General features: G+C 39.0%; 2 protein-coding genes across 3 annotated transcripts in view; both read left to right on the plus strand.

Moving 5' to 3' along the window:
- The first annotated feature begins 306 nt into the window (after positions 1-306).
- On the plus strand, positions 307-18,061 carry ccndbp1 (cyclin D-type binding-protein 1). Of its 2 annotated transcripts, none has more exons than XR_010168265.1 (11): positions 307-524; positions 1,170-1,229; positions 1,962-2,041; positions 4,835-4,916; positions 5,756-5,852; positions 6,201-6,274; positions 7,035-7,111; positions 8,428-8,678; positions 9,279-9,338; positions 10,916-10,962; positions 11,749-12,856. XR_010168265.1 is itself a non-coding variant. In XM_063911703.1 (11 exons), exons 1-11 carry the CDS (start codon positions 404-406, stop codon positions 17,721-17,723), a joined length of 1,059 nt encoding a protein of 352 aa, XP_063767773.1. In that variant the 5' UTR covers positions 307-403; the 3' UTR covers positions 17,724-18,061. The 2 variants fall into 2 exon arrangements, 1 of the variants encoding a protein (XP_063767773.1); XM_063911703.1 differs by lacking the exons at positions 9,279-9,338; positions 10,916-10,962; positions 11,749-12,856 and adding exons at positions 15,086-15,146; positions 16,780-16,826; positions 17,615-18,061.
- Positions 18,062-22,849: 4,788 nt separating this feature from the next.
- LOC134883506 (protein-glutamine gamma-glutamyltransferase 5-like) overlaps positions 22,850-23,821 on the plus strand; it is a 15,205-nt gene continuing 14,233 nt past the window's right edge. Inside the window, exon 1 of the mRNA XM_063911891.1 lies at positions 22,850-22,959. Coding sequence (XP_063767961.1) covers positions 22,938-22,959 — 22 coding nt within the window. The 5' untranslated portion in view covers positions 22,850-22,937. The remainder of the gene's footprint in view (positions 22,960-23,821) is intronic.

The raw sequence follows: 23,821 nt of genomic DNA on the forward strand, positions 1-23,821 counted from the left end.
CTTGGTTTACATGGTGCATACATAAACACAGTTAAAGAAAATAAAAAGTAAGAAACCCCCCCCCCCCTCCAAAAAAACCCCCCAAACAATTGAATGTGCAGCATTGTTATGATAGTGGATGACAGGAAGCTTTTGTAGAAATGTCCAAATACTTAAATGAAATAAATGAAAACAAGACAAAGTTTGCAAAGAGTGGATTAATGTAATACATCTAAAGGGTGGCTGAAGGCAAGTGTCAGAAAAAAAAGAAGTGTACGAGTAATGCCGTTGCCTTCTTCTTGCAGTACTCCTGTTTCACCACTAGTTGTCACAAAAGCGTGTTTTTCTCAGACTGCAGTGTCGGTGCTTCATCTAAAATTGTCCCTGGATCGAAATACTGGTCTTCTGTAGTTCCACAACACGCATGTATCACGCTGCTTTTCCAAACTTTACTGACATGAGTGCTGATAATTCAGTTGGAAATGTGTCTGTGCCTTTGCGAAATCTACTGAACTCCATCCAGTGTATGAAAGACCGAGTCAGAGGTAAATATGACGCTTTACAAATGACGCAGCGCACATGGATAACGGCCTTTAAAAGAGATAATGTAGCTAGCATGCTCCGGCTAAACGTGCTTACCGTTTCTTTAAATAACCTAAATATAAAGGCATATTTTTTTCATTACATGTCCGCATTATAATGCATGCTGAGCTCGGTTTATCCGGATGAATTAATTTGTTTTAACATTTTGTAAATTCAGTTGTTTGCCTTTTCGTTTGTATGCTAAACTGTTAGCAAGTTGTCACATTTCCTTCTTGCGTCTTTGAAACAGCTCGACGTAAATATTCAACTTGTCAGTTAATTAAGTTGGGTGATTAAGTACCATTTTGAGGAATTTTTGCTCTACTTCAAATTGGTTACATTTCGGAGGGAAATACTATTTTGTTACTCCACTACATTTGTCTGAAAACTTTACAAAACAAAGATGTGTGCACCGAAAAACACACAAAGAGACTTTAAGAGTTAACTTTTTTATTTGTCATCAATTTAAGACTTTATTAGTGAATAACAAAAGCAGTCTTTTCAATAGACACGGTTTGAGACGAGGTTTCTTTTCTTTGGGAATTGGATATGGCATTTTATCTTGAAAAGGGAAGATTTGTAACAAACTATCATATTTTCTTCCTCAGATGGAGAATCCAATGAGTCCGATGGAGCCTTTGACCTCTCCAACTTCTGGGACACTTTGAGTTGGGTTTGGTTTATTATTAAGACCATCATCCACCTCCTGCTCCTTGTTCAGCTGCCATTAAGACCCTCTCTATAGCAACATTTCCCATTTTGTTGTCCTTGATGTCTTGCTCTGATATCAGCCGTTGCATGTCATATATTAAACAAATGTTTTATAATAACTTCATCATCAGTTTAATATTAAATGACAGGCTCATTTGTGTTTCTTATTTGAATTTACTTCTTTAGATAAGGACATGTTGCCAACAGACAGGTGTAGTACCTTTCCATAAAGCCACTAGAGCATGTTCGATGACACACAATCCAAATAGTAATCAGCCACTGGTCTAAAATAAAAAATGTCTTTTTATTAACAACCTCTTTCTTAAAAAACCCCAAAGCTTAATAGATATTTTGGATTTGTGGTCAAAAAAACAATTCTGCTCCTCGTCTCATTGGTTGTCATATCCCAGCTGTCCTCAAATTCCTCACTAAATGAATAGAAAAATATAAATTTGCCATTAAAATGAAACATAACCTTTCCATCAAACACGTATTTAACACAACATGTTTAATATGTATTACTCTAAATATTGACTTTGAGTTCATTATCTGTCTAACACCAGGATTGTGTGGCAAATATTTACCTACCAATATTCATGTAATGGTCAGGATCCCTTTGAAATGTAATAGCAGCCCACTCATGTATTGGGAGGGTTTTATTGTGATGTAACTGTGTCTCCTGTCCTCAGACCAGGCGGTGAAGGCGGTGTCGCAGGAAGCCACTAAACTCAGCGTGGCATTCTCCAAACCCCCGCTGCCATCACAACAGGTCAGATCATATTTGGGTGGGGCTGTGCCAAATTTCTTTTGTCTTTTACAATCTAAACTGGGATTAAAGGTTTTCAAATGAAGCTGCAATGTCATCACCAGGTTTATATCAAATCATAAAATAATAATACACTTTGCAGTTGTTGTTATGATACTAGATTAGATTACATTCAACGTTATTGTCCTTGCAAAGAGTACAAATACTTAAGACAACAAATGTAGTCAGCATCTAACCAGAAGTGCAAAACAGCAGAAAGTGCAGAGTTTGTTCAAGTATAATATATATATATATATATATATATATATATATATATATATATATATACAGTGGGGCAAAAAAGTATTTAGTCAGCCACCAATTGTGCAAGTTCTCCCATTATAAAAGATGAGAGAGGCCTGTAATTTTCATCATAGGTATACCTCAACTATGAGAGACAGAATGAGAAAAAAAAATCCAGGAAATCACATTGTAGGATTTTTAATGAATTTATTTTCAAATTATTGTGGAAAATAAGTATTTGGTCAATAACAAAAGTTCATCTCAATACTTTGTTATATACCCTTTGTTGGCAATGACAGAGGTCAAACGTTTTCTGTAAGTCTTCACAAGGTTTTCACACACTGTTGCTGGTATTTTGGCCCATTCCTCCATGCAGATCTCCTCTAAAGCAGTGATGTTTTGGGGCTGTCGCTGGGCAACACGGACTTTCAACTCTCTCCAAAGATTTTCTATGGGGTTGAGATCTGGAGACTGGTTAGGCCACTCCAGGACCTTGAAATGCTTCTTACGAAGCCACTCCTTCGTTGCCCTGGCGGTGTGTTTGGGATCATTGTCATGCTGAAAGACCCAGCCACGCTTCATCTTCAGTGCCCTTGCTGATGGAAGGAGGTTTTCACTCAAAATCTCACGATACATGGCCCCATTCATTCTTTCCTTTACACGGATCAGTCGTCCTGGTCCCTTTGCAGAAAAACAGCCACAAAGCATGATGTTTCCACCCCCATGCTTCACAGTAGGTATGGTGTTCTTTGGATGCAACTCTGCATTCTTTCTCCTCCAAACACGACGAGTTGAGTTTTTACCAAAAAGTTCTATTTTGGTTTCATCTGACCATATGACATTCTCCCAATCCTCTTCTGGATCATCCAAATGCCCTCTAGCAAACTTCAGACGGGCCTGGACATGTACTGGCTTAAGCAGGGGGGCACGTCTGGAACTGCAGGATTTAAGTCCCTGGCGGCGTAGTGTGTTACTGATGGTAGCCTCTGTTACTTTGGTCCCAGCTCTCTGCAGGTCATTCACTAGGTCCCCCCGTGTGGTTCTGGGATTTTTGCTCACCGTTCTTGTGATCATTTTGACCCCACGGGGTGAGATCTTGCGTGGAGCCCCAGGTCGAGGGAGATTAGCAGTGGTCTTGTATGTCTTCCATTTTCTAATAATTGCTCCCACAGTTGATTTCTTCACACCAAGCTGCTTACCTATTGCAGATTCAGTTTTCCCAGCCTGGTGCAGGTCTACAATTGTGTCTCTGGTCTCCTTTGACAGCTCTTTGGTCTTGGCCATAGTGGAGTTTGGAGTATGACTGTTTGAGGTTGTGGACAGGTGTCTTTTATACTGATAACGAGTTCAAAAAGGTGCCATTAATACAGGTAACGAGTGGAGGACAGAGGAGCCTCTTAAAGAAGAAGTTACAGGTCTGTGAGAGCCAGAAATCTTGCTTGTTTGTAGGTGACCAAATACTTATTTTACCGAGGAATTTACCAATAATTCATTAAAAATCCTACAATGTGACTTCCTGGATTTTATTTTCTCATTCTGTCTCTCATAGTTGAGGTATACCTATGATGAAAATTACAGGCCTCTCTCATCTTTTTAAATGGGAGAACTTGCACAATTGGTGGCTGACAAAAAATGTTTTTGCCCCGCTCTATGTGTGTATATGTGTGTATGTATATATGTGTGTATGTATATATGTATATATATATATGTATGTATATATGTATATATATATATATATATATAGTGTGTATATACAGCTCTGGAAAAAAATAAGGGACCTCTCCAAATGTTTCTTAAATCTGTATCTCTATCTCTGAATTTCAACACAGAAAAATTGTCAGTAGTTTATAGAATACAAAAAAGTAATATTAATAATTTAACTCAAAGAAATATACCTATAAATAATAAAACAAGAGAAAATGAATGATAATGCTGAAGTAGTCTCTTTATTTTTCTGGGGCTGTATAAACACGTGACAGATATAAACAAACTGAATGTATTTAAAGTATGAACATTATGAGGACGTATAAACATTTAACAGCAATATAGAAACTGGAAACACTATAATTCAGGAATAAAAATAAACAGTATAATACAGACACCATCCACAGAATAAAGATCAACTCATCAAGTTTGTGTGTGTGGATATGTGCAGGGTGGGAGGGGGGCAGCTGTCATTGTTCAGAGTTCATTCAGATGATGGCTGAGGGGAAGAAGCTCTTCTCTGGGCAACTAGACAGTACATTTCAGATTAAGATCACCTTTATTACACACGCACTAACGCGACCTATAGACATGCACTAATGTAAAGGTGGCCGAGCGACAAGGCTGCTGGTGTCCTGGCGCCGAAGAGCAGTTGTGGGTTTAGTGCACAGAAGGCGAACTGGCATTCCTCCAGATACTTATTTTTGGTCCGATCTCAAGCCAAGTCCCTACAGACTGAGCTACTGTCGCCCCCAAACACAAATGTTCCTTTTTTTCTCTCTTTATCTATCTATCCTTTTCTCTCTGCAGGATGGAGAGAAATTATCCGAGTCGATCCTGAAGAGTGTCCTCTCTCTGTCCACAGTATATTACTGGCTGCCCAAGAGCCAAGGTAAACACACCAGACCAATCAGGAATCTGTTCAGAAGAACGACACGATCCCTCTGTTTATAATGCAGTAACATTTCCATCCATTCTGGTTTGAATAGGTTGATACAAGTGGAGTTAATATGAAAGACTGGATAATTTGAAGCTTCTTGTAGCGTTTACCCGCTTTGATACTAAACTATTTATTTCTAATAACAATATCAATAATAATAATAAAGCTTTATGTATATAGCACTTTTCATACTGCAGCTGCAGCTCAGAGTGCTTTACCATAGGGCACACGTCACAAGTTAATATCAACAAGAAGAAATTCCCCTCAGATAGTGATCCCTCTCAAAGAAATAAAGGAAGACAAAAGAGAAAAGAAACCGATAAAAAACATATACTATAAACATGTATACACAATAAAATAATGACAATTTATACTAATTGATATTTATACTAGAGGATAAACCATTAAGAGTTTAAAAGACCAACTTCAAAGGAAATATCGCTGATAAAACTGAAATAATACAAGTTAAAACATATAAAACCTTTTAAAATAAATAAAACAATGTCAAATTGCATAGTGAAAGGTAAATAATAGATACTAAAGACTCAATTCCAAGAAGGAGGTGTCGCTAATTATTGCGTTGAAAAAACAAACTGTCTATATATTTGTTTGGAAAAAAAGAAATAAAAAAAAACTGATGTAACTAATTCTGTCCCCTCTCTGTTTGTCCCCTCCCTGTTTGTCCCCTCTCTGTTTGTCCCCTCTCTGTTTGTCCCCTCTCTGTCTGTCCCCTCTCTGTCTGTCCCCTCTCTGTTTGTCCCTTCTGTGTGTGTGTCTGTGTGTGTCCTCAGGTGTGAGTCTGCGACGACAGGTGAGAGACGCCACAGTCGAGGTGTTGGAGGGAGTCATACAGCTGGTGGAGGTCATACTGAGCTCACCATTACAGAGGTACACACACACACACACACACACACACACACACACACACACGTTCATATAACATATCATAGTAAGTTAGAACTGATTGGCACAGCAGAAACAAAATGCAACGACACACACTTACTCTGGGGTTTCCATAATAACTTTAACATTTTAATCAGTAGTTTATTGTTGTTATTATTATTATTATTGCAAACATCTTTTAATGGTACTGAATTTCACACACACAGTTCTTAGTCCTTAACATTTACACTTTAAGACACTGGAGTCAGGAGTATTACATGTGTGTTTCCTCTCTGTTTTTTATCTCTCATAATTTAATTTGAATTCCTCCCACTCCCTCTCCCTCACTTTTAGTCTGTCTCAGGAACAGTTGACTTCAACCGGAGGCGTCTGGTCCGCCTGCGACAGCTTTACCCAGCTGCCCCGAGGTCAGAAGACTTAACAGGATTTATATTTTGTTTTATATGTGGATTAGAGTCAGATACAATCAAAGACTGTTAAACTCTGCCCCTGCTTGTATTTTGTTTTTAAGTTACAACTTTTAATCATTATAATTCAAACAATCGTGATAAAACATAAAAAATATGATGTATATTTAAAAGAATAAAAACTGAGCTGCTTTTATTATCCACAATTGAAAGGCCCTAAAAAAATCTATATTTTATTGGTTTCGATCACAGAAAGCAGTTTCACCAGATTTCATTTTTTTAAATTTCTTTCACAAGGCTGAGTGTGTTTCAGCTGGAAATGAAACGAAGCTTTACAGGATTTATTCATTCTTTATTAATGAGTTGAATCACTTTAGTTTTTATTAGCATTACCAGGTTTCTTCTAGACATAAAGGCAACTGTAATACAGGTTTTTCAACAGGTTTTTTTTATGGATGAGGTCAAAAAATCAACTTGCCAAAGACAATTTCTAACTTGATCCATTTAAATTATTTATTTATTGGACATTTTCTTAAGTTAAACTCAAGTTAATATACAAGTGCTGTTGTGTACATCTTCTGTGTAGCATAACACAACATTTTAATTCCACCACAGTTACATAAATCATGATTTTTGTCAAATTCATGTCGACATGCTTTCACTGTCATTACGTCGAATAATTTAGAGGGAATCACAACCAAGTAACACTTGTCTGTTTCTCTGCAGTTTTTTGATGGAAAAACATTTTTATATTCCACAGATAATAAGGCAGCTCTGTTGGTGGTTCTGTCTGCTCAGATTGGAGTTGTTAAAGATGCCATAGAGGAAATTGAACAGGTACACACACACACACACACACACACACATTCTAAAGGCACATTTTTTCCCATAGCGCATCAAGTCGTTTAATATATAATCTTCTGAAAGGAGCAATTATGCATAAAGGGCTTTCACTTTAAATCCAAACAACAAACCTCAAAGTATTTACATTCAATGTAAAATGTAATACTTGTTATTCAACTTGAATGTTAGGCTTATAATGGAGGAGCTGTGGATATACAATTTAATTGCAAAACACACTAAACATAAAGAACATGCTTGAGTCTGTACAGGGAGTGTGCGCTCACCTTTGTCTAATTGAGACAGCGTCATCACTCAGGGAATTTCCTGATGAGAATTTCGTTTTTCATTTCCTCCCCAGCCGAGTATTAAAACCAGATCTCTACAAGCTGCTTCCTGGTGGTCTAATTTAAATTGAAAGCGTGTGGCGGCTACTTTTAACAGAAAACAAAAACGTTTAATTACCTGTAATAATTGGAAACGTGTTGTACATATCAGGTTTTTGTCATTTTCAACAAAAATGCCCTACAACCATCAAAAGTATTTAATTTTTCGTATTGGAAATGCATTATTAACTGGAAAACATTTTCCCTGTTGTGGTGTGGTTATGGTTGTATTACCTGACTAACTGACTTTATTATATGATACTCGAGCATAATGAAATGAATACAGTATTATAATGTAAAGCATCAAGAAAGAAATACCCATTTTGATTTATTTGGAACACCATTTGGTGGTCCCCCCACACACACACACACATACACATACACATACACACACACACACACATACACATACACATACACACATACACATACACATACACACACACACACATACACATACACATACCCATACACATACACACACACACACACACACACACACACACACACACATACACATACACATACACATACACATACATACACACATACACACACACACACACACCATTAAAATGAGTCAAAGCTGACAAATGAATGGCATTAACATTACAGTTTCAGTCAGAATCACACGTGACGTTGCTCACTTGAAGCATCGTTAGGTCATTTCTTAATTTAAAAATGATATTTTATTGGGTTTTGCTTTTGAAACTCCTTTTAATCTACTGTGTTTGTTTTAAACTTATACTGCTTTTAAGTTTTTTACTAAATTTGAGACTGTGTGTTGTTGTTGAATTTAATTGTTGTTTCCGTTGATGTTTGTAACTGGTGCTCTACTGCGTATTGTATATGTTAGCGGAGCTGTGGAGGAGAAGCTGTGTTACTGTATACTACTCCACTTCACTGAGAACCTCCCCCCCCCCCCAGGCGTTATCAGAGGTTCAGGACCCGTTCAGTGACGTCCTGGACGATGATCAGGACCCTCGAGGAAACCAGGACACCTATTGGTCCGAGAAGGACCGCCGTGTGATTGGTCCGTGTCAGGGCCTCATGAAGGCGTCCGCGGCGTGCCTGAGGAAACTGACGTCTGCCGCCAAAACCCTCGGGGATGTCTCCACGCCTCAAAACGTGGCTCAACTCGACGACCTGGCAGACATCATCAAGGAAATCAGTCCTGGGTACACACACACACACACACACACACACACACACACACACACACACACACACACACACACACACACACACACACACACACACACACACACACACACACACACACACACAATTATGTGATCATAGTAGGAGGGTTGATTTCTGGTCTGTAAGGACCGATAGCTATTCAATTTAATTTTGTTACTTTATTGCACATTTTATTGCACTCTAAATTCCTAAACACATTTATTTGTTGTTATATTTCATTGCCAAAGATAAGTTTCTTATGTTTGTATATATTAGCATCTTATTAGTCTTTGATCGCACGTTTTTTGAGGAAACTTGTTTTTAAATAGTTATTTGTATTCTATGTTATTTAGATTATTGCACGTTTTTACTTTAACTTATTATGTATGTTTATCAAAGTGACAAATGGCTAAAATCACAAATTGGTCTGTCGGTTTGATTTGCTTTGATAGGTTTTAAACCAACCTTCATTGAACTTTTTGGCCATATATACTTTGATCATTTAGCATTTCTGTTTTTTAATGAACTCAATGAAGTTGTTTTACTCAATGAAACACACAAACAAATCTCTGCCTCTTCCGGTCTTTTTTCCTCAGTGTTGACGATCTGGCTCTCTGTCTCTACCGCCCATGGACTACAGTGGAGTAGAGGAAAATGTGAGAGAGACACACACACACACACACACACACACACCATCATTATACTCCCCCACTCTATATCTGTAGCTATAACAATTTCACACCAATCTCTGATAGTATCTTGTATTATGTGTGGCCTGCCACCACTGTCGAACTGAATACATCTTTAAAATGTTATTCCTCCTTTCACCGCATGGTAGCAGCCCCACTCTAAGGGGCCTTACACATGCCACAATTTAAGCTGATGGTATTTGCATTAGGAACATTCCTAAGCTAAACTGACAATTCCACCACACCCACTGTATTTTTGTTTTGGTATTTCCTGGTTCCTTTTGTGTGTCTGGATCCGTGGTAAAACCCAGAGCGGAGTTCTTTGAGTTGCCTTTGTTTGTGGGCCTATGAACTGGGTTCATGTTGGGGTTGTAACTAACTGGACTTTTTGCTAAGGCGGACGGAACTGTATATATTGACTCCTGTCACCACACACACTGCTCACACACAGATCTTATGTGTTACTTCGCCCCATGAAATATATCAACAATTGCAACTTCAGGATTTCTCGAGGCATTTATCCATGAGGTGGTCATTCTCGTTACTAATGAGACCAAGTCAGAAGTTTGAGGGTTAAAATAGGAAAGGTTGTTGCTTTGATGAGCGCTTAACGAATCTAGTTTCCTTTACGGTCACCTAAACATGATGCCAGTAATCTGAAAAAGTGTTGCCATATTTGGAATAACCTAATGTAGGCCCTGTGTGACAGTGATGCATTCATCCTAATGTTGTGCTCTTCTCAGGCCCGTTGTGGCTTGGCTGTGTTCCTGCATTTGTGAAAAATGTAATGCTGGTTCCCAGCAGCGGCAGGTGTGCAGAGGAATCACACCTCCACGGGAAAATGACTCAATGAGTGGTAACACACCTCCATGTTCATACATCTATTCTTCAGGTCTTCTTTTTTGCTGAAAGGGCCAGAACAACCCAAATAAAAATAGTAGTTGAAATCATAAAAAACTAAGACATTTTTTTTATAAATTAGACCCTTTTTGAACATTGAAGCGTGGAAACATGTCTCAGTAGAAGCACAGAATACAAATATGGACCTGCAGATGAGCATAAGGGCCCCTATATTTGCATTTTCAACAGCAGCTTCACTTTCCTGATGCAATGTCCACAGTGTTCAGTTATCAGCACCAGTGGTATTTGAAGCAGCTATTTGTTCTAGTTCAAGAGAAAACTATTGACTTTGACTTTTTCTGAAGTGATGTGAGATGAAGAACAGCAGCAGATCTTTGTCTCCTTATCAGAGGAACACAGAGTTCAAACCAGCCCAACTAGTATTTTACTCTAGAAAAATCCAATGTGTTTTACAGCTGAAGAATTCATGTAGTGTGGCTGAGTCACTGACCCGGACACCTTTTTACAGGTGCATACACAACTCAAAACTCAGTTGACAGGTTTAAGACAAACCCGGGTACAATATGCAAATTCATGAGTATGTTTAGAGCAGATAAAGGTGGTCTTTACCCTTTATATACAGAATTAATGAAACATGTCTTTCAATAATGATGTTAACATATACCTTTTGTTTCTCTCTGCAGGTTTCTAAATTGGCAGCACTTTTAAAGAAAGTTCTTGAGATCATCAGGTACTAGTGATAATAATACTTCTGATATTTGAAGTAGATACGGAGTATTTTTTGCTCAGACTGTATTAAATGTGTAATATCCATATGATATAACATGGGCATTTTGAAAATCATAGGCAGATACAAATCTAAAGCCTATTAGAAATGAATAAAGGTCATTAATTTATAATATCTTTATGTTTTATGATTTGATTTTGAGTATCTGCAGCTAATGTAGATCAGCCTTTAAAAAAATCCTTTCTTCTTTCTTCCTTTCTTGCAGCTTCAGATATACATAGAAAATGTGGTCTCATTTCAAACTTCAGATTTATTCCACATTCCTTAATCTGTTCTGTAAGGGAGCATGGAGAAGGATTATTGTTTGATGGATAAATGTCCTTTTTTTAATATCAAATAAGGAAACAATTGTGATACATCATGGCATTATGGAGGAATACAAAATAGACAAATGCACATTAAACACATACCATTCAATAGTATCTATAACATGCACGCTATCAAATATAAATACATAAGTTAGAATACACCAAAAAGTGGGACACATGAGCGACCTTTCATAGTGAGTTTGTCCTCAGTGAAAGCGTTTGCATGTGGGTGTAAATCAGGTGAATCAGAAGATTTACTATTTACCTATCTGATCAGATTAAAACAAACCTTTCCTGTTTCCCACCGACTATTTTGCAGTCATCTGTGAACAGCGTCTCTGTGTGACCGATGGGATCTTATAAAAGCCGCCTTTAGATCGAGAGATTTATTTTAAACATTGTTTTTTTTATCACTGTTCAGGTGCAGTCACGTGTGCGGGGAATCTCAGCTGACCTGGGTTCAGTTCTTAAAGGGAGCCGTGGATCACAACCTGCAAAAAACCAAAGAACTCCTTCAGCAGGACAGCTAGAGTGTGTGTGTGTGTGTGTGTGTGTGTGTGTGTGTGTGTGTGTGTGTGTGTGTGTGTGTGTGTGTGTGTGTGTGTGTGTGTGTGTGTGTGTGTGTGTGTGTGTGTGTGTGTGTGTGTGTGTGTGTGTGTGTGTGTGTGTGTGTGTGTGTGTGTCTTTCTGTTTCTCTGCAATTAAAAGAGTGCCTGATGTGTGGTTTTATGTGCCTGTGTGTGTGGAGTGAATGGCTGCAGTGGTGTGTATGTGTGTGTGAGGAAATATAAAAGGTATTGATCTCAAAATGTGTGTGAATGTGTTTACAATGACGTGTGTACAACATATAATAATTAAAAGGGAGGAGTTGTGACCTGGCACAAACTATTTTTGTGTCAATCAGTAGTCATGTTTTCATAGGTAATCTTGCTAAATCGGGACACACACACACACACACACACACACACACACACACACACACACACACACATTCACTTATTGCCAGTAACTGTTGGTTTATAGCTTGTTACCCAATGGAAATTATCAGGGTTTATTACAAAAAAATCATGTTATTATCTTTACATTGTTGCCCCTATAGAAGTGACACACTTTAGTTTGAACTTTGTCAATCCTGCGTTACGATTTAGATTTATTTCATTTCAACTGGACAAATATGTCCATTATTATTCCAAGATTTCTTGAAAACTTTTGGTCCCACATTTTCCTACATTTTCTTTAAAAAATCATATTTATTTTGAATGTTTACATATTTTTCAGATCATTTCTCTTAACTCATTTCTTGTAAAAATGTATCACATATAATTTGTTCTTATTTATTTGTCATTGCATTATAACAAAACCATTACAAAGACTTCACTAAGAAGGACCTTAATGCTAAAACGTATAATTAAATGATATGACTGTCATTAGAAACCGATATTTAATCAGGGATTAAGGAATCCAAATGTCAATCTGGCTGTGTCAGACATGTTCATAATAAAGAGACAATACGTCTGGCATGACTGACAGAGTGAATCACAACAAGTCACTGAGCTGATGAGATGTGACCATACAGAGGTGACCGATCAGGTGAGACGCTTGTTATCTTACTTGTTATTCAACTTGAATGTCAGGCTTATAATGGAGGAGCTGTGGATATACAATTTAATTGCAAAACACACTAAACATAAAGAACATGCTTGAGTCTGTACAGGGAGTGTGCGCTCACCTTTGTCTAATTGAGACAGCGTCATCACTCAGGGAATTTCCTGATGAGAATTTCGTTTTTCATTTCCTCCCCAGCCCAAGTATTAAAACCAGATCTCTACAAGCTGCTTCCTGGTGGTCTAATTTAAATTGAAAGCGTGTGGCGGCTACTTTTAACAGAAAACAAAAACGTTTAATTACCTGTAATAATTGGAAACGTGTTGTACATATCAGGTTTTTGTCATTTTCAACAAAAATGCCCTACAACCATCAAAAGTATTTAATTTTTCGTATTGGAAATGAATTATTAACTGGAAAACATTTTCCCTGTTGTGGTGTGGTTATGGTTGTATTACCTGACTAACTGACTTTATTATATGATACTCGAGCATAATGAAATGAATACAGTATTATAATGTAAAGCATCAAGAAAGAAATACCCATTTTGATTTATTTGGAACACCATTTGGTGGTCATAACCAGTTGGAAAGGATATAGCCAATAATAATAATATTAAAAATGTAGTTCTATAGCTCTGCAGTGTTTTGTAAGTGAGGACCAGTATTTTGTAGTGCATGCAGTGGGAGACAGGAAGCCCCCCCCCCAAGACATCATGCACTGCCTGGACCAGGAATTTAATTTGTTCTGCCCACCAAAGATCAGGCCATGTGACTTTACGGTCAATGCCCTGCTCCATCCTCCCTCAGGCGCCTGGCTGCCTCTACCGCTCTGCTGGTCCGCTCCTCCTCCACTGCTGCCCCGTATTTTCCTCCAGTACCAGCCTGCGCCTCTCTTTCCCCTTGGCCTTGCTGTACTGGGGGGTTCTGAAGGTAACCAGTCCAGCTGTCTGAGACTCTGCTTGTATACAGCTTTGTCGGCTCTCCACTTCCTCACAGTTTTTACTGCCACCCCTGCCTGGGCCACCTTGGGGTCGCTGGAGTTCTTATAGCATGACCCCTCTGGCTCGAGTCACCTTGAACTCCTCCTCCAGGGACATCAGGGGCAGCTGGAGTTTGGTGTTGCTCCTGTACAGGCCATCCTATTAAGGCTTTATGGCAATCCCAGCCACCACCTGAGGAAACTGCTGACTCTCCTCTCTAAGCTCTCTAGGATAGGGATGTGGACTTTGTAGACTATCAGAGGCCAGAGTATCCTCAGCAGGATGCCATGTTGGTAGATCCCGGTTCTGAATTTGCCAGGAAGCCCAGACCGGTCCACATCTCTGCCGAATTCTCCAGCTCCTGACAGGTTGCCTGGACTGATGTAGTATCTTTGAGGCTGCTTTTGAAAATCTTGCCAACACTTTCCACTGGCTAACTCTGTGGTGACAGTCAGGGCCTCATGAAGGTGTCCGCGGCGTGCCTGAGGAAACTTACGTCTGCCGCCAAAACCCTCGGGGATCTCTCCACGCCTCAAAACGTGGCTCAGCTCGACGACCTGGCAGACATCACCAAGGAAATCAGTCCTGGGTACACACACACACACACACACACACACACACACACACACACACACACACACACACACACACACACACACACACACACACACACACACACACACACACAATTATGTGATCATAGTAGGAGGGTTGATTTCTGGTCTGTAAGGACCGATAGCTATTCAATTTAATTTTGTTACTTTATTGCACATTTTATTGCACTCTAAATTCCTAAACACATTTATTTGTTGTTATATTTCATTGCCAAAGATAAGTTTCTTATGTTTGTATATATTAGCATCTTATTAGTCTTTGATCGCACGTTTTTTGAGGAAACTTGTTTTTAAATAGTTATTTGTATTCTATGTTATTTAGATTATTGCACGTTTTTACTTTAACTTATTATGTATGTTTATCAAAGTGACAAATGGCTAAAATCACAAATTGGTCTGTCGGTTTGATTTGCTTTGATAGGTTTTAAACCAACCTTCATTGAACTTTTTGGCCATATATACTTTGATCATTTAGCATTTCTGTTTTTTAATGAACTCAATGAAGTTGTTTTACTCAATGAAACACACAAACAAATCTCTGCCTCTTTTTTCCTCAGTGTTGACGATCTGGCTCTCTGTCTCTACCCGCCCATGGACTACAGTGGAGTAGAGGAAAATGTGAGAGAGACACACACACACACACCCACACACACACACACACACACACACACACACACACACACACACACACACACACACACACACACACCATCATTATACTCCCCCACTCTATATCTGTAGCTATAACAATTTCACACCAATCTCTGATAGTATCTTGTATTATGTGTGGCCTGCCACCACTGTCGAACTGAATACATCTTTAAAATGTTATTCCTCCTTTCACCGCATGGTAGCAGCCCCACTCTAAGGGGCCTTACACATGCCACAATTTAAGCTGATGGTATTTGCATTAGGAACATTCCTAAGCTAAACTGACAATTCCACCACACCCACTGTATTTTTGTTTTGGTATTTCCTGGTTCCTTTTGTTTTGTCTGGATCCGTGGTAAAACCCAGAGCGGAGTTCTTTGAGTTGCCTTTGTTTGTGGGCCTATGAACTGGGTTCATGTTGGGGTTGTAACTAACTGGACTTTTTGCTAAGGCGGACGGAACTGTATATATTGACTCCTTTCACCACACACACTGCACACACACAGATCTTATGCGTTACTTCGCCCCATGAAATATATCAACAATTGCAACTTCAGGATTTCTCGAGGCATTTATCCATGAGGTGGTCATTCTCGTTACTAATGAGACCAAGTCAGAAGTTTGAGGGTTAAAATAGGAAAGGTTGTTGCTTTGATGAGCGCTTAACGAATCTAGTTTCCTTTACGGTCACCTAAACATGATGCCAGTAATCTGAAAAAGTGTTGCCATATTTGGAATAACCTAATGAAGGCCCTGTGTGACAGTGATGCATTCATCCTAATGTTGTGCTCTTCTCAGGCCCGTTGTGGCTTGGCTGTGTTCCTGCATTTGTGAAAAATGTAATGCTGGTTCCCAGCAGCGGCAGGTGTGCAGAGGAATCACACCTCCACGGGAAAATGACTCAATGAGTGGTAACACACCTCCATGTTCATACATCTATTCATCAGGTCTTCTTTTTTGCTGAAAGGGCCAGAACAACCCAAATAAAAATAATAGTTGAAATCATAAAAAACTAAGACATTTTTTTTTATAAATTAGACCCTTTTTGAACATTGAAGCGTGGAAACATGTCTCAGTAGAAGCACAGAATACAAATATGGACCTGCAGATGAGCATAAGGGCCCCTATATTTGCATTTTCAACAGCAGCTTCACTTTCCTGATGCAATGTCCACAGTGTTCAGTTATCAGCACCAGTGGTATTTGAAGTAGCTATTTGTTCTAGTTCAAGAGAAAACTATTGACTTTGACTTTTTCTGAAGTGATGTGAGATGAAGAACAGCAGCAGATCTTTGTCTCCTTATCAGAGGAACACAGAGTTCAAACCAGCCCAACTAGTATTTTACTCTAGAAAAATCCAATGTGTTTTACAGCTGAAGAATTCATGTAGTGTGGCTGAGTCACTGACCCGGACACCTTTTTACAGGTGCATACACAACTCAAAACTCAGTTGACAGGTTTAAGACAAACCCGGGTACAATATGCAAATTCATGAGTATGTTTAGAGCAGATAAAGGTGGTCTTTACCCTTTATATACAGAATTAATGAAACATGTCTTTCAATAATGATGTTAACATATACCTTTTGTTTCTCTCTGCAGGTTTCTAAATTGGCAGCACTTTTAAAGAAAGTTCTTGAGATCATCAGGTACTACTGATAATAATACTTCTGATATTTGAAGTAGATACGGAGTATTTTTTGCTCAGACTGTATTAAATGTGTAATATCCATATGATATAACATGGGCATTTTGAAAATCATAAGCAGATACAAATCTAAAGCCTATTAGAAATGAATAAAGGTCATTAATTTATAATATCTTTATGTTTTATGATTTGATTTTGAGTATCTGCAGCTAATGTAGATCAGCCTTAAAAAAAATCCTTTCTTCTTTCTTCCTTTCTTGCAGCTTCAGATATACATAGAAAATGTGGTCTCATTTCAAACTTCAGATTTATTCCACATTCCTTAATTTGTTCTGTAAGGGAGCATGGAGAAGGATTATTGTTTGATGGATAAATGTCCTTTTTTTAATATCAAATAAGGAAACAATTGTGATACATCATGGCATTATGGAGGAATACAAAATAGACAAATGCACATTAAACACATACCATTCAATAGTATCTATAACATGCACGCTATCAAATATAAATACATAAGTTAGAATACACCAAAAAGTGGGACACATGAGCGACCTTTCATAGTGAGTTTGTCCTCAGTGAAAGCGTTTGCATGTGGGTGTAAATCAGGTGAATCAGAAGATTTACTATTTACCTATCTGATCAGATTAAAACAAACCTTTCCTGTTTCCCACCGACTATTTTGCAGTCATCTGTGAACAGCGTCTCTGTGTGACCGATGGGATCTTATAAAAGCCGCCTTTAGATCGAGAGATTTATTTTAAACATTGTTTTTTTTTTATCACTGTTCAGGTGCAGTCACGTGTGCGGGGAATCTCATCTGACCTGGGTTCAGTTCTTAAAGGGAGCCGTGGATCACAACCTGCAAAAAACCAAAGAACTCCTTCAGCAGGACAGCTAGAGTGTGTGTGTGTGTGTGTGTGTGTGTGTGTGTGTGTGTGTGTGTGTGTGTGTGTGTGTGTGTGTGTGTGTGTGTGTGTGTGTGTGTGTGTGTGTGTGTGTGTGTGTGTGTGTGTGTGTGTGTGTGTGTGTGTCTTTCTGTTTCTCTGCAATTAAAAGAGTGCCTGATGTGTGGTTTTATGTGCCTGTGTGTGTGGAGTGAATGGCTGCAGTGGTGTGTATGTGTGTGTGAGGAAATATAAAAGGTATTGATCTCAAAATGTGTGTGAATGTGTTTACAATGACGTGTGTACAACATATAATAATTAAAAGGGAGGAGTTGTGACCTGGCACAAACTATTTTTGTGTCAATCAGTAGTCATGTTTTCATAGGTAATCTTGCTAAATCGGGACACACACACACACACACACACACACACACACACACACACACACACACACACACACACACACACACACACACACACACACACACACACACACACACACACACACACACACACACACACACATTCACTTATTGCCAGTAACTGTTGGTTTATAGCTTGTTACCAAATGGAAATTATCAGGGTTTATTACAAAAAAATCATGTTATTATCTTTACATTGTTGCCCCTATAGAAGTGACACACTTTAGTTTGAACTTTGTCAATCCTGCGTTACGATTTAGATTTATTTCATTTCAACTGGACAAATATGTCCATTATTATTCCAAGATTTCTTGAAAACTTTTGGTCCCACATTTTCCTACATTTTCTTTAAAAAATCATATTTATTTTGAATGTTTACATATTTTTCAGATCATTTCTCTTAACTCATTTCCTGTAAAAATGTATCACATATAATTTGTTCTTATTTATTTGTCATTGCATTATAACAAAACCATTACAAAGACTTTACTAAGAAGGACCTTAATGCTAAAACGTATAATTAAATGATATGACTGTCATTAGAAACCGATATTTAATCAGGGATTAAGGAATCCAAATGTCAATCTGGCTGTGTCAGACATGTTCATAATAAAGAGACAATACGTCTGGCATGACTGACAGAGTGAATCACAACAAGTCACTGAGCTGATGAGATGTGACCATACAGAGGTGACCGATCAGGTGAGACGCTTGTTATCTTACTTGTTATTCAACTTGAATGTCAGGCTTATAATGGAGGAGCTGTGGATATACAATTTAATTGCAAAACACACTAAACATAAAGAACATGCTTGAGTCTGTACAGGGAGTGTGCGCTCACCTTTGTCTAATTGAGACAGCGTCATCACTCAGGGAATTTCCTGATGAGAATTTCGTTTTTCATTTCCTCCCCAGCCCAAGTATTAAAACCAGATCTCTACAAGCTGCTTCCTGGTGGTCTAATTTAAATTGAAAGCGTGTGGCGGCTACTTTTAACAGAAAACAAAAACGTTTAATTACCTGTAATAATTGGAAACGTGTTGTACATATCAGGTTTTTGTCATTTTCAACAAAAATGCCCTACAACCATCAAAAGTATTTAATTTTTCGTATTGGAAATGAATTATTAACTGGAAAACATTTTCCCTGTTGTGGTGTGGTTATGGTTGTATTACCTGACTAACTGACTTTATTATATGATACTCGAGCATAATGAAATGAATACAGTATTATAATGTAAAGCATCAAGAAAGAAATACCCATTTTGATTTATTTGGAACACCATTTGGTGGTCATAACCAGTTGGAAAGGATATAGCCAATAATAATAATATTAAAAATGTAGTTCTATAGCTCTGCAGTGTTTTGTAAGTGAGGACCAGTATTTTGTAGTTCATGCAGTGGGAGACAGGAAGCCCCCCCCCCAAGACATCGTGCACTGCCTGGACCAGGAATTTAATTTGTTCTGCCCACCAAAGATCAGGCCATGTGACTTTACGGTCAATGCCCTGCTCCGTCCTCCCTCAGGCGCCTGGCTGCCTCTACCGCTCTGCTGGTCCGCTCCTCCTCCACTGCTGCCCCGTATTTTCCTCCAGTACCAGCCTGCGCCTCTCTTTCCCCTTGGCCTTGCTGTAATGGGGGGTTCTGAAGGTAACCAGTCCAGCTGTCTGAGACTCTGCTTGTATACAGCTTTGTCGGCTCTCCACTTCCTCACAGTTTTTACTGCCACCCCTGCCTGGGCCACCTTGGGGTCGCTGGAGTCCTTATAGCATGACCCCTCTGGCTCGAATCACCTTGAACTCCTCCTCCAGGGACATCAGGGGCAGCTGGAGTTTGGTGTTGCTCCCGTACAGGCCATCCTATTAAGGCTTTATGGCAATCCCAGCCACCACCTGAGGAAACTGCTGACTCTCCTCTCTAAGCTCTCTAGGATAGGGATGTGGACTTTGTAGACTATCAGAGGCCAGAGTATCCTCAGCAGGATGCCATGTTGGTAGATCCCGGTTCTGAATTTGCCAGGAAGCCCCGACCGGTCCACATCTCTGCCGAATTTTCCAGCTCCTAACAGGTTGCCTGGACTGATGTAATATCTTTGAGGCTGCTTTTGAAAATCTTGCCAACACTTTCCACTGGCTTTTCTATGACAGTTGGGATTGGTGTCCCTTCAATGCTGAAGCCGAACCTGTCCAGGAAATGAGTTCCTCCAGCCCTTGTAGAATCAACCTGTTTCCTGGCACTAACTCTGTGGTGACAGTCAGGTCCTCCATGAAGGCCCTGATGGGTCGCTGGTTTATGCCAGACTTGGACCGCGTCCCCCGGCACTGTGGTTCAGCAGACTTCACAATCATGTTCAGGGCCACAGCAAAGACGATCACAAAGATAGTGCAACCAGTGATTCTAACTTCTAGTCTTTGCCACTCAGGTGTTTCTGACCATGATGAGACCCTCATGCTGAAGTGATTGTAATAATGCAGAATGAAATAGCCACTTGGGCCATCACATGATGTTTGACCATGACCGTCTGTATCAGCTTGTCTGGTATTGAGCCATGCATGTTGGCCAAGCCAAGCCAGAGCACTGTCAGGTCTCCCCTGTTCTCTTTGGCTGGGTCACCACTCCTGTGTGCTTTAGACATCCCAGAAATCCAGGCAGGCCTCTCTTCTGTACTAAGGCAACCCTCAGTACAATTTTTATTATTATAACATCATTACATTTAATAAGCTGATACTTTTATCCAAAGCGACTTTCAATACATGCAATAAACCATAAAGACTTAGAACAAACTTAGAACAACAAGAAACATGCAGATACAGTGGGGCAAAAAAGTATTTAGTCAGCCTCCAATTGTGAAAGTTCTCCCGTTTAAAAAGATGAGAGAGGTCTGTAATTTTTATCATAGGTATACCTCAACTATGAGAGACAGAATGAGAAAAAAAATCCAGGAAATCACATTGTAGGATTTTTAAAGAATTAATTTTCAAATTATTGTGGAAAATAAGTATTTGGTCAATAACAAAAGTTCATCTCAATACTTTGTTATATACCCTTTGTTGGCAATGACAGAGGTCAAACGTTTTCTGTAAGTCTTCACAAGGTTTCCACACACTGATGCTGGTATTTTGGCCCATTCCTCCATGCAGATCTCCTCTAAAGCAGTGATGTTTTGGGGCTGTCGCTGGGCAACACGGACTTTCAACTCCCTCCAAAGATTTTCTATGGGGTTGAGATCTGGAGACTGGCTAGGCCACTCCAGGACCTTGAAATGTTTCTTACGAAGCCACTCCTTCGTTGCCCTGGTGGTGTGTTTGGGATCATTGCCATGCTGAAAGACCCAGCCACGCTTCATCTTCAGTGCCCTTGCTGATGGAAGGAGGTTTTCACTCAAAATCTCACGATACATGGCCCCATTCATTCTTTCCTTTACACGGATCAGTCGTCCTGGTCCCTTTGCAGAAAAACAGCCCCAAAGCATGATGTTTCCACCCCCATGCTTCACAGTAGGTATGGTGTTCTTTGGATGCAACTCTGCATTCTTTCTCCTCCAAACACGACGAGTTGAGTTTTTACCAAAAAGTTCTATTTTGGTTTCATCTGACCATATGACATTCTCCCAATCCTCTTCTGGATCATCCAAATGCCCTCTAGCAAACTTCAGACGGGCCTGGACATGTACTGGCTTAAGCAGGGGGACACGTCTGGAACTGCAGGATTTAAGTCCCTGGTGGCGTAGTGTGTTACTGATGGTAGCCTCTGTTACTTTGGTCCCAGCTCTCTGCAGGTCATTCACTAGGTCCCCCCGTGTGGTTCTGGGATTTTTGCTCACCGTTCTTGTGATCATTTTGACCCCACGGGGTGAGATCTTGCGTGGAGCCCCAGATCGAGGGAGATTAGCAGTGGTCTTGTATGTCTTCCATTTTCTAATAATTGCTCCCACAGTTGATTTCTTCACACCAAGCTGCTTACCTATTGCAGATTCAGTTTTCCCAGCCTGGTGCAGGTCTACAATTTTGTCTCTGGTCTCCTTTGACAGCTCTTTGGTCTTGGCTTTAGTGGAGTTTGGAGTATGACTGTTTGAGGTTGTGGACAGGTGTCTTTTATACTGATAACGAGTTCAAAAAGGTGCCATTAATACAGGTAAAGAGTGGAGAACAGAGGAGCCTCTTAAAGAAGAAGTTACAGGTCTGTGAGAGCCAGAAATCTTGCTTGTTTGTAGGTGACCAAATACTTATTTTACAGAGGAATTTACCAATTAATTCATTAAAAATCCTACAATGTGATTTCCTGGATTTTATTTTCTCATTCTGTCTCTCTTAGTTGAAGTGTACCTATGATAAAAATGACAGGCCTCTCTCATCTTTTTAAATGGGAGAACTTGCACAATTGGTGGCTGACTAAATACTTTTTTGCCCCACTGTATATACGCCAAAATAGCCAAACCATTTTAAGTAGTGCAACCGTTGCGAATAAGCTAGACTCTTTAAGAGTTACAATTTCCTTTTTCTTTTAATAAAAGTCTAAAATGGAATCATAAATGTGGGGGGATACCACATTGTAAGTCTCTCAACAAAAGACAGGAAGTGTCACATGAACTAATGGCAGCATAGTGACAAGTTGAAAAACAGGAACCTATAATCAGATCTTCAAGAAAATGTTTGAAATTCCAGTATGCAAAACATGTTGTTAATAAATGTAAGATAGGGCTGGGCTTGCATAGTATTTAAACCTCAAGCCGAGCTCACCTGTCTGTCAGCTGCTCTCAGTAACTGTGTGTTACATCCAGATTTCAAGGAGAGAAGCTGTTTGTGAAATGGCCTATTTCGGACCTTCTCGTAAGTACACCAGAGTTTGACTTTGTTTCTTGCATGCAGCATATGTGTTGACATCCTTAATGTTGTGTTGGTTGCATATGTTGACAAAAGCAAACACTGTTTCCAAACCTCAAAAGTATGCAAAAAACAACGAACCAAGGACCTTTAAAGTGAAATAATGATGACATTACCCCAAAGTGATTTTTTGGGTTGGATAAGAAGCATGTTTACAAAGTTTTGCATAAGATACAAATTCAATAACATATTTAAAGAAAAAGTTGTAAATATTAACTGTGAATGTGAAATGAGTGAAAATGAATGAAAAACGAACTCTTGTTTTTACAGCTCTACAAACCAAAGTTTTTCTTAAATTATTTTTTACAATGAGTTATTTCAGATATTTTCTTTATGCCTTGGGGAAATTCCCAACCTACTTCATTTTCCACGAGTACGTAACTTTTCTGTCAGTTGTTTGGTGATGAGCAGGAACACCAAAGTACTCAAAGAATTCAAAAACTTTATTGGTCATGTAACTGATAGCTGCAGCATAGTTTCTGCAATAGAAATCTAAAGTTCCAGACTCCAACAATGCAAAATATAATATACAGTACGTCACACAAAAAGAAGGAAAAAAAAGGTTGCAATGGACACCATATTGTGATTAAGTTGCAGGATCGAGGAAATAGAAAATACAAAAGAATTAAATAAAACATTTATATATTTTCCACATATTTTTTGACATTTATTTACTAATTTCTTTGAAAATATAATTATTAATTTAAGTATCTTCACACATTTAAAAAAAAAAATCCCATATTTTTCTGACATTTATTTAATTTTTTCCGACATGTATCCACACTTTTCGGACATCTGGACCATATTT

Source organism: Eleginops maclovinus, chromosome 20 (assembly GCF_036324505.1).
Source record: "Eleginops maclovinus isolate JMC-PN-2008 ecotype Puerto Natales chromosome 20, JC_Emac_rtc_rv5, whole genome shotgun sequence".
Lineage (NCBI taxonomy): Eukaryota > Metazoa > Chordata > Actinopteri > Perciformes > Eleginopidae > Eleginops > Eleginops maclovinus.

Coding starts and splice junctions, on each gene's coding strand:
- ccndbp1 (XM_063911703.1), top strand. CDS start 404: ATGTATCACGCTGCTTTTCCAAACTTTACTGACATGAGTGCTGATAAT. Junction 2,042..4,834: donor CCCCGCTGCCATCACAACAG/GTCAGATCATAT, acceptor TTCTCTCTGCAG/GATGGAGAGAAATTATCCGA. Junction 6,275..7,034: donor CTTTACCCAGCTGCCCCGAG/GTCAGAAGACTT, acceptor TATATTCCACAG/ATAATAAGGCAGCTCTGTTG.